Source organism: Colias philodice, chromosome 8, assembly GCF_061535455.1.
Source record: "Colias philodice isolate Cphi_HAF_F1 chromosome 8, ilColPhil1 Martin Lab GWU primary, whole genome shotgun sequence".
Classification (NCBI taxonomy): domain Eukaryota; kingdom Metazoa; phylum Arthropoda; class Insecta; order Lepidoptera; family Pieridae; genus Colias; species Colias philodice.
The window spans coordinates 11,454,731-11,466,815 of record NC_143093.1 but is presented as its reverse complement, the minus strand read 5'-3'; the positions used below and the strand labels follow the sequence as shown (position 1 = coordinate 11,466,815).

General features: G+C 34.8%; 2 protein-coding genes across 3 annotated transcripts in view; both read left to right on the top strand.

Moving 5' to 3' along the window:
• Positions 1–12,085, top strand: part of Myo10A (unconventional myosin 10A) — a 107,296-nt gene that overhangs the window by 17,217 nt on the left and 77,994 nt on the right. For both annotated transcript variants that reach the window (XM_089698462.1, XM_089698461.1), the window contains exon 2: positions 8,837–8,984. In XM_089698462.1, the coding sequence (XP_089554588.1) occupies positions 8,838–8,984 (147 nt within the window). In that variant the 5' untranslated portion in view covers position 8,837. The remainder of the gene's footprint in view (positions 1–8,836; positions 8,985–12,085) is intronic.
• LOC149486833 (uncharacterized) lies at positions 5,495–7,435 on the top strand. The gene is made up of 3 exons (XM_089698515.1): positions 5,495–5,597; positions 6,150–6,237; positions 6,515–7,435. Exons 2-3 carry the CDS (start codon positions 6,205–6,207, stop codon positions 7,349–7,351), a joined length of 870 nt encoding a protein of 289 aa, XP_089554641.1. The 5' UTR covers positions 5,495–5,597; positions 6,150–6,204; the 3' UTR covers positions 7,352–7,435.

The window sequence follows — 12,085 nt, the reverse complement described above, 5'->3', positions numbered from 1 at the left end:
CGTATTTGGCGAGCAGCGTGACGGATCAATGATGGCTAATTATCGTGAGAATTTATTCATTTCATTGATTTCACTTTTTCATTTATATGCAACTAGCTGCGCTCCGCGGTTTCACGGTCTTAGCGTGATGATATAAAGCCTATAGCCTTCCTCGATGAATGGGCTATTAATCACCGAAATATTTTTTCAAATCGGACCAGTAGTTCCTGAGATTAGCGCGTTAAAACAAACAAACTCTTCAGCATTATAATATTAAAGTATAGATACGCTTTATAATGTGTTCAATCAATATATTTAAACTAGCGGTCCGCCCCGGCTTCGCCCGTGGTACATATGAAAAATAGATGTTGGCCGATTCTCAGACTTACCCGATATGCACAGAAAATTTCATGAGAATCGGTCCACCCGTTTCGGAGGAGTATGCAGACTAACATAGTGACACGAGAATTTTATATATTTAAATATTATGCAATATTGTACTCTATATTGTAGGTAGTTGTAACTTTCAAACTTATGTGCTGGCGAACTGAATGGTTAATTTAATTCAAAACTGGTATGTAAAAACAAAAGACGTGTTTAAAATTTAATAAGTGAGCTGATTCCAACGGGACCGTACAATCACTACAAATACATAACATAAAATAATCACATTACTGTTGATTCACCTAAAAAAATTATTTACACAGTTTCAATTATTCATCCATAGAAAGCTGCATTTTCTCTTTATCAGCTGCAAGGCAACATATTGTTGTGTAAATAATGATATAAAAATATTCGCTCTAACGTTCAAATCGGTTCTAAAAGTGGGTAACTATTAAGTTAAATCTGTGGTAAACACAAAAATACAATGTAGAGTCAATGATAAAAATTATTATTTTAATATGAACATAACATAAGCTGTAATAATATACACTACACAATTCTTTTACATTGAATACAACTTGATGTTAACAGTGAAACAATTAAAAGTAATTTATCATCGCAAATATTTGACGCGTAACTAATGATCGAGATTTGCAATTAAATAATGAGCAGTATAAAAATAGAAGAGAGGAATTCGTTAAAAAACTGCACTGTATATGTACTTAGATATAACTTTTACTGCTACGAAGCAGATAATAATTTAGAAACCTTATCATTATGAAGCTAATCAAAAATTTATTTATGCACTATGATATTAAAGATCTTATGTGAGAATTTTACATTTAAAAATTATAGATTTAAGTAAATATAAATTTTATATACCTACCTATCTGTAAAATACGAAACGTTGTACATAATTATTTCGCTTTTTCTTTAGTTTTCTTACCGAATTTCACCTACATCAAATGTTTACAATTTCCATATACGTATTTTTTTCAATATGACTTGATCTGTTTCACAGATCGATTTAATTCTGACACATAGCTAAGTAGTACCTACCTATAGTTTGTTTTTTCTGTGCATAGGTAGATGAAGATGATTTGTGTTCTGTGACCTATTAAATATATCTATGCCCTGTAAATTTCATTCTTTCTCCACCGGGAATGAAACTATGCACTTTACAGTTCTAAAACTGCATTAACCACTCCACTTATAAACAACAACATTGTGACCAACGTGATTACTGCGCTAGCGACGCGTGACCGTGTCCAGTGTCCACTGATCCAATGCTTTTCTTGCTTTTAATTTATGACTGTTTTATAATGCATCGTTTGATTTTTTAATTGTATGCCGATTACATTTTTTTTAAATATTTTTTTTTAATTATGGGTCGTTACGTATTTAAATTACCTACTAGCTCCGCTCTTGTTGGTCTTAGCGTAATGATATTATAGCCTCGATAAATGGGCTATCTAATACTGAAATATTTTTTTCAAATCGGACCAATAGTTCCCGAGATTAGCACGCTCAAACAAACAAACTCTTCAGCTTTATAATAGTATAGATAAACGCGTTGTTTTGAACACTAGAAACCTTTTTGCACGCCTCATAAGCGAAGCGTTGAGGTGGGTACTACTGTCACTTCGCGCAAAACATCTGATTTTTCAAACTTAAAATGTCTTTATGTATCATACATTGCACTTGTAAGATAATACATACACACACATATTAAGAAAAAACACTATTTTTAACGTTCATGATATTTTTGATGTCATTTTTGTTATTTAAACTAGTTAAAAAACAGTTTAAAAAAGTTCTGTCTTGGACGTCCGTGTGTCTGTATGTGCGGATCCTTTTTCTTGTTAACACGATAGCGACCGAAATACTTTACTAATCGAGTCTTTTTTTTTCTCTTACGCTTGAGTATGCTCAGGAATAGAACCCTTTCATTTTTCAGGGTCTGATTCGATGTGGTTTAATTGTTATTAAATAAACAAAAATAATAATTAATAAATATTTATTAAAAAAAAATTATGAGGCGTGCACTTTTGGATTTTCCAAATTATTTTTGTCTATACCAGTAATCTATTAAGTATATGTAATGCTTACTAAAGTCAAAATATTAGTGAATACTAGGGAATTATTTAATTCAATGCCATATAAATACTATGGATCGGTGGGTGGAAACTTGACCTTCTCATTCTGATGACTCTCACCCGCATTCCACTGCACGTATCGCGATGAAACATACATTCGAGAAATTTGCATTTTAGTACAAAAACAACGATATATACATATATGTATATGTACTAGCTTACCGCTCGCGGCTTCGCCCGCTTTGTCTAAAACCTAATAAATTATATACTAAAACCTTCCTCTTGAATCACCCTATCTATTAAAAAAAAACCGCATCAAAATCCGTTGCGTAGTTAAAGATTACAGCATACAAAGGGACATAGGGACAGAGAAAGCGACTTTGTTTTATACCTACTAGATATGTACCTAGTGATATGTGTGTCATTATATTGTTTACAAATTAAACTGAAAACTTTCTTTGATTTTAAAACAACTGTATTCTTAGGAGATTAACGTCTGAATTGATTTTAATAACAATGAATTTATAGGGCAACATACAGATGATATTTTATACTCAGTGTTTAGTAATATTGTCCCTGTGTCTGTCTTGTTTATTTCAGATAATCGGAACGTCTGAACTGATTTTAATATGACTTTCACTGATTTTTAGATTAATTCAAAGAGCAACTTACACATGAAACCAAAACTATCATTTATTTTATATATTTAGCGATATAATAAATAGATTACCTACATAGTGCATTGGCCGGTACTTCCGTTGAAGTTGACTTGTGGGGCTGGACACCACTTGCATACTAAGTACCACCTTCTTTGGTGGAAAGCTGTACCGGGTCACGATAGAATTTTAATATTACTTTTTATTGTTAAACCTAATAGAAGAACAAGTTATTTTAATGTTCAATTGTTGTCTATTATCTTAATTAAGTTTTGTCATGATGACGACTTGATTGGTGTTTTGCGTAGACAATGCTTTCTGAGCCTAACTTGGTACGTAATTGTAAACAATAAGAAAACACCTCTTAGATGTTTTATTTAAATGTTTAAGATATAAAATTATTTGAGTAAGAGATGTTCCCGTTTTGAACAACTTAGATAATATTATAACACGCTTACGAAAACTATCGAAATGGGAAGTAATAAATTATCGTCAAGTACAGTTGCGATCTGACATTTGCGGAAACCAACTAATATGTAGTTACTGCTGACATTTTATTAATAGTTAACAATTAAAAATATTCACAGACTGATTTGTAACTTCAGTCACGTACTAAGCCTATGGAGCCTTATTTATTTGAAGTTATCTATATCTATACTCTAAACTTAATATTATAAAGCTAATAAAAACCGGCCAAGTGCGAGTCGGGCTCGCGCACAAAGGGTTCCGTAGCAGCAAATATAATAAATTACAGTTAAATCAACCTATCTCAAAAACTATAAGAGATACTTTGATCAAACCAAAAATCGTTGAAAGAGTTAATTAGCATGCATCACCTCTATTTTTTTTAGAATTTTATACCCCGTAGTTATAAAAATAGAGGGGGGGGGACATACTTTTTACGACTTTGAGAGCTGATATCTCAAAAACCGTTCACTTTAAGAAAAATGTTTTTTAGAAAACTTTATATCATTTTAAAAGACCTTTCCATTGATACCCCACACGGGTATGTACATCGAAAAAAAAAATTTCATCCCTCAGTTACATGTATGGGGGGCCCCACCCCCAATTCTTTTTTTTACTATTTAGTGTCATATTTTTGTAGCGGTTCATACAACACATATTCCCATCAAATTTCATCACTGTAGTACTTATAGTTTCCGAGTAAATCGGCTGTGACAGACGGACAGACGGACAGACGGACAGACGGACATGACGAAACTATAAGGGTTCCGTTTTTGCCATTTTGGCTACGGAACCCTAAAAAGTTTATTTGTTTGTTTTTGCCATTTTGGCTACGGAACCCTAAAAAGTTTATTTGTTTGTTTGAACGCGCTAATCTCAGGAACTACTGGTCCGATTTGTAAAATTATTTCGGTGTTAGATGGCCCATTTATCGAGGAAGGCTATTAGGCTATAAGGTAATATATCATCACGCTAAGACCAACAGGAGCGCAGCTATGCACAGCTGCTGGACACAGCTAGTATAAAATTATAAAGAAGATATTTTATTTTCTTTATGTTTGTTACTTTCACAACTGCATTATTCCTTGGTAAAATGGTTTTTACAAGACACAAAAAGCCTCTAATTACACGTATCGCAATTTTTAATTCTTAACCATTCACACGAGATCAAGCTGGCCTATTAAATAATATTGTAATTTGACTAGAATCCGGTAAGCTTCCGCTAAAGATGCGGAACACACGATGAATACGAAATGATAACCTTGATAATTGGAAAGTACCTCTCTCCAGTGTCGCTTGGTGCTGTGGAGTAGCGATTGACTTTGGCCGGGTTGTCAAGGTATTCGTATGCACGACCTTAACAGCTTTCTAAATGGCACTAGGCTGATGACTGGTGAGGGCATAAGAGTTTTAATATGCATTTGAACTACAGGAAGGCAAACTCCCTGATATTGATATGATATTTTATAACAAAGCTGACATATTATACCAGATACCTTCGTTCTTTATTTATTTCATAAATTTGATCGAAACAGTAGGTAGATATGTGCTATTGTATGTATGTAATAATTGTAATTATTATGACAATTCTGAATTTTACAATGATTGTTTTAAAATAAAATAAGTAGGTTTATATGAATTTATCCGCTTTAAAAAGTTCAAAACGGAAATTTATTTAAGTATGTTTATTATTTTTTCATTTATGCAGTTTTCGGCAACACCAACACGTGCTATACATGTGCTATACTTTTTAATTTAATTTACACAAATAGTGTACTGACCAAGCAATGTCATGTTTCACTTGTTCACCTTTCTTTAAAATTAATACAAAGTTTATTTTATGTTAATTTCATTATTTATTACTCGTTTATAACACTTGATTTACTTGTTTTAGCGGGTTATAAATGTAAACGGCTAACAATGCAATCATTTGAGTTATTAGAATTGCTTTCAATACATTTTACAAGGAATTTTCTTTATAATATTATCATTTTGGTTGCTTGTTAAAAGCTTATAGGTAAGAGAAAATGGGTACTTACTTATTCTTATATATAAAATTCTCGTGTCACAATGTTAGTCTGCATACTCCTCCGAAACGGGTGGACCGATTCTCATGAAATTTTCTGTGCATATCGGGTAAGTCTGAGAATCGGCCAACATCTATTTTTCATATGTACCACGGGCGAAGCCGGGGCGGACCGCTAGTTATATTATAATATCGTCTATGCGAAGATTAAGCGTTTTGGTCGTGTGTAGATCAGTTTGCTGCCTTTTTCGTACAAATCTACATAGTCCTTTACATTTTTAGTAAATATTCTACGTACAATTAACATAAGTATATGTCTTTTCAACGCAAACAGTGTAATACAGTTTTGATACGAAGTCCTAGACAGGTCTACGCTTATCGTCGCACTATAGACCGATAATACAATAACTAAACAAATCATATTTCTAAATCTTATTGATTGCATACAAAACAATTATGTCATATACGTGCTTTATCTTCCATATAATTGCAATAACGATATTCCGATAATGTTTGTCAATCGTTTCTCGATATATAATGCAGGTGAGGTGATGGGAGGGCAAGTGTCTCCGCGGTCACTGACAAGGTGACTGCTATCATGATCCTTCTGTTTATAGCCTGTTTATTATATGTAAGTATGGTTCATGAGTTTCAATGTACAGTTAATTATAGTAAAAGCTCTAGGGCACTGTTAAGGTTTTATCGTTACAGAAATATATTTTTCTTATATTATATATGTTATACTTTTGACATAATGCACAGAAACATTTATTAAATTCGCATTATGAGTCGTGCAAATACGGAAAAGAAAATATAGACAATATCTTAAACAAAAAGTTTGATTTCTGCAAGTCAACGTAACTTGCTTATATACTTGTTTTATACTCATTATAAATTACCTATTTCAGGCACAAGCAAATGGGCAGTACTACGCCTCGCCGTACCCTGCGCCACCAGCCCCGTACTGCGGATGCTGTTCACCACCAATCCCGCTGCAGGCGCCTGCACCAGCTCCCATCTACGTCACTCTCCCCGCGCCCCCGCCTTTAACCGTCACACCCCCGCCCTTGCCACCTATGATCATCGAGTTACCCCTCCCCCCGCCGCTCACAGTGACCCCTCCAGCGTCTCCGCCCATGTGCATCACGCCACCAGCACCTCCACCGATCACGATCACGCCGCCCGCATCCCCGCCGATCACGGTCAACCCGCCTCCGCTTCCCCCCATGTGTGTCACACCCCCGCAACAGCCGCCTATGTTCGTTAGCCCGCCAATCCCGCCACCGATCTTCCTGGAGCTGCCTTTACCGCCACCGATTGTGATAGAGCTGCCAGCGCCGCCTCCGATTGTTGTGCAGCCGCCGCCTCTGCCGCCCGTGATGGTGCAGCCGCCGCCGCTACCGCCGATGCCCGTGCAGCCGCCACCTCCGCCTCCCATGATGATCAATCCTCCTCTACCACCACCGCTGTGCATACAGCCGCCTCCTCCAAGCCCGATCACAGTGCAGCCGCCGTGTCCCGAGCCGATGTACGTTCAGCCGCCGCCACCGTGTCCGATCAACGTGCAGCCGCCAGCGCTGCCGCCGATCCGCGTGCAGCCCCCGCAGCCACCACCAATGTGCATCCAACCACCACCTCTCGAACCCTTCTGCCTGCAACCCCCTCCCCCGGCGCCTATCTGCTTCCAATCCTCGTGCCCCTGTGGGATGCCGTCGTCGGCGCAACCAACGCCGATTTATCTATGATATTTAACTTTATAAAATAAATGTTATTTATGAAATAGAAATAAAAGTACTTATTCGAAACTACGTTATGATTTTATTTCAATTTATCTAACCCACTCAAATGAACTTAGTAGAATAAAAATAATTAATCATTATAATCGTTATAAGTTTAAAATAATTTAATTAGCAAATGCACTCTATAATTGACAATCTTCCATGAATATTAAATGATTAATTATAATTACTCCAAGCATAATTTGATAATTAGTATTTAGTTGTCAGCGACATTTTAATATTGAAGATACAGCATTTGGGACAGTACATCAATATAAATAACTCGTGATAATCTTATAAATTGCGAAAGTGATTATTTGTAATAAAGAACAAGTGCATGTTCAGTGTAGTTAAATAATAATTAAAGTAAAAAATTAATTCAGTGTGTGTTAATGTGTTATTAACTTGAAAATAGAACCACATAGAACCTAGGTCTGTTTCTATGACAATAATAATAGTTAAAAAAAACTAAAAAACACGCTTTTTATAGAAAACCGAACTAAAAAATAGAAAATTTTATCAAATTAGTGTATTGTCATCGGTCCTCAATAAATCTACAAAGTTTGAACGAAATCTGGCCGTTTAAAGTGGGTCAAAATCGCGCCCAAAGAAGTCGGTTACAAACAAACAGACATACAGGTGAAGCTAATATAAAGCGTGTAATAAAAAGCAAGTGAATCAGACATAAACTTTCTATCAGTACGATTTTTTTACCATAATTATTGCAGAGTAGACTAATATGTACTTACAACAAATGAATTGATTTTTATAAAGTAAAATTAAGAAAGATATGACATGATATGATTTCACGCAAATACTACTGAACCAATTACAATGAAACTTAGCACACATATAGAGGAACTTGGATTAACACATAAGATTATCCCGGTTAGGTTTTATCCCGGAAATCCCACGGGGCGGAAAGCTAGTGCACATATAATTCGATAATTGTGCAGAATTGCTGTTATGTAGGTACCGTTGAAATAAATAAATTTAGTGACTAGTAAATAATCAAACAAAATAACTAAATTAGCATTACTAAATTTTAAACAGATCCGATCAGCTGATTTTGCTAAAGAGTTAACAACATCAATACATTCTTACAAGCGCATTTATAATATTACTAGCTATTAGCCGCACCTTCGCCTGTGTGGAAACGATACATTTTCATGGTAAAAATTTTCATCCCCTATTTTAAACCCTTTGGGGTAGAATTGATCAAAATCTTTTCTTAGCAGATGCCTATGTCCTAACATCTACCTGCATGACAAATTTCAGCACGATCCGTTTAGTGGTTTGGGTTGTGCGTTGATAGATCACTATGTCAGTCAGTCAGTCACCCTTGAGATTTAAATATTTAGATGTCTATGAATAGGTACTAGTATCTGGTTAAACCATAAGTACACTCTATCGTCTATACTCCTTTTGTAAAATTTACCTTCTTGTTCGCAGCATGGCGGGGTCAGGAGGCACGGATTGGAGCGAAGGCGCGGCTGTGTGGTTCCAGCCGGCCGGCGCCTCCGCCCCGCTGCCCGGCGAGCTGGTCGAGGTGCACCGCGCCGCCAGGGTCCTGCTGGTCAGCGCTTCTGTTAACGGACAGGTTGGTTTTAAATTGGTCGAATGTTGCGTGAAAGAGGCTCTTATAAAAGTTGAAGGTTAGCGAGAGGTGCAACCATATTTGCGTATAACAGATAAAAAATATGGCCAGTGAAATAATTCTGTACTTATATATTTTTTTGAAAATGTTGGTTAAATTCAATGTTGCTAAAGAAGACTGCTAAAAGAGAAAAGACAACACCCAATAGGTACTTAGTTCTAGGAAGAATCCCTATTCCCTATTAGCCACATCAGATAGCCAATAAGTTGAAGAAAAAGTTATAATAATTCTATGACATTATGCGTGTGTGTGCGATCATTCAAATACGTACGATAACAACATGTTTACTGAAAAAGCTAGTTTTTACTATAGGTATGTTTTAAATCTGCAAAAAGTTTAGACCTATATATTGACCACCTGGCTCAAAATTCCTAAATCCTTTCCTGGCTTCCACGTAAAAACTATAACGGTACATACGAAAGGAGATCTTATGCAATGTGTCATATTATTATATGCGTGTTCAAAGAAAACACTAGGTTACAAGTATATCATAAATTACTTTAATTTGTTTGTACCGTTATGCCCAGTTGCTCATTTGAAAGCGAGAACTCATGCTATATTTTTTTTATAATGTCCGCGGCTGCGGCTCGTTGATCAATTAAAATATATTCATAAAAAATGAAAGACAACATTATAAATACGTAAAATGTAATAATTTAGATGTTACTAGAAAAACATAATGTGTGTGTTGAATGTTGATGAGAATTGATAAAAATTCATTGGACGTTTTATTTTATAATTGTTTTCATTTAATATCATCATTAAATATCTCCCCATACATTATTTATGTATATCTATAGGGCTACAAAGACCTAGTTAAAATAAAATACATTTGAAAAATTACATAATTAAAAATAGCAACTTGGATGTTTTTTATTACATTTCATAATAATTCACACAAAATCATTGTGCAAATAAAATTACATTATATCTCTCGCATTTCGAGTAATAATTTTAAGATTAATGTGAAAATCATAGAAAAAAACGCTGTTCAAATAAATTACGTAGCATTATTTATAATTACTTAATACTTACATAAATTTTATGTTAGTTGAGATTTATTACAATCGGTAAATTAAAAAAAATAAGGTAATTTTTAGAAAGTTAAAGAAGTCTCACAATTGTCAAGTACCAGGCAGCCATAAACACATAGAGGTAGGTCGTTAGCGAAGAAAGGGCGTGGACGCAAGGCCACCATCGGAATGTCGATAGAGAGTCGTCAGTAGTTTATGTTCCCCTGGTACTTGCATGCTGCACGCCGTATGGTGTTGATTAGCTGTTTTATATTTATTTATTCAGACGTGAGTTTACGAGCCATCTTGACCCTTAATCTATTTGACATAAAAAAGGTTTGATCACGATTAAAATCTAGTCATTTGGTATTTGGAATCTTAATGGCATATTTGGTGATAGATTCTAATTGAGCTCGTGTTCGAAAATCTGCAAAGATGATTATCATAACAGGTTTTTGATCCATGGCACGAATTCCTGGATACATTACAATGCCGTTTACATCTAAACTAAGACACATTTTGATCACATTTTTCCCATTTAAGAAAATACATTCTCTAGAAGTGGTAATGGTCACATAAGTTGTCGTTACTAAAGTCAAGCCTACCACAGTGTTTGTCTTTACGCTTGTCACTGCTATAAACTGTTGTTTTTATTGCCCCACTTTGCAAATGGCCACTAAACAACATCCCCGTATCTAAGTCCGTTAATCCTAACAGTTCTAACATTTCAGTCTATGTCTTTAATCAGGTATGTGTAGTGCATTTGTGACTAACAAGTGAAAAACGTTTGTGCAAATTAAGTGCAGATTTCTAACAATTGAAGTAATTACATAAGTGTCAGTGATAGTAAGAGAAACGAATAGACGAACGATGTTTTACGTGATTCTGTGTGCTTGGTGCATGTGATTCTGTCATATAACTTTTAAATGAATAAGAAAAGGAATGTTATAAGACAAAATTAATTGAAAAGTGGAAATGCATATTATGGAAATGTTAGATTACATTCCAAGGAATAAATGTCCATTTATATGATTTAGTGTTCTGTTGTATTCAGACGATAACCACCTACAATGCAATCAACTGAACAACTATTGTAATTTACTAAACATAACTTTAACAAACTAGCTCACCTATATTTCGTCTACTACACTGGGACAAAATTCCTCACGACTACGTGCTCATATTCACGTATTTAATAGCTAAGTGTCCAAGAATTCCCGCCAGCATCGATTAGCATTCCTCTCCATCACATGCGCGTGCGATTCGCGCCAACTCCGCCAAGTTCCTTGGATTCCATACATGACGTACAGAGGCACAGGCGGAGACAGGTGACGGAAATGGTATCGATATTGAAGACACCTTCTAGAATGTTCAAGAAAAGGCGGCAAATGAAGACGTTGAAGGATCTGTGCTTGAAGGTTTTGATGGATAATGTAAATACCGTTTAATTTTATTTTTAGGGTGTTTTGCTGATTCCAAATATTAGATGAAGTAGATGCTGACTCTTTTAAGTCTTAAATTACATTTTAGCCAATAATATTTTATCTGTATCATTATTTACGAGATTTTAAATATTCGATTTTGCCCCAATTTAACTATTTCAATGTTTGTATGGAATTAAATATGGAATCGTGTCTAGATTTCAGGGCGTAGAAAATAAGATTCGGACATTTATCGTCATCAATTAATAAAAATCAATATGTATTCATTAAAATTTATTTAGTTATACAGCACATGTTTCACCATGTTTAATCAGAATTATTTTTAATACGAAAAGATTTACCAATGCTTATAAATAGTCATTATGTTACTGATCTACGACACATGATGTTAATTAGGTAACAGGCCATTAATAGTCCATTTGGAAAACGATTTAACATTGATACGATTGGATTTTTATTAAAGATTAATTACCAATTAATACCAATCGAATATTAACTAATCTATACAATCGAAACATCTCTTACAGAAAATTGTTAAACCATTTTTATTTTCACGAATAAACCATCGCGTCAAGTTTCTCTAATGAGT

What these genes read in the sequence shown, in the direction of transcription:
- LOC149486833 (XM_089698515.1), top strand. Translation starts at nt 6,205, where the DNA reads ATGATCCTTCTGTTTATAGCCTGTTTATTATAT. An exon ending in TTATAGCCTGTTTATTATAT is followed by an intron (nt 6,238 to 6,514) that starts GTAAGTATGGTT and finishes TACCTATTTCAG; the next exon opens with GCACAAGCAAATGGGCAGTA.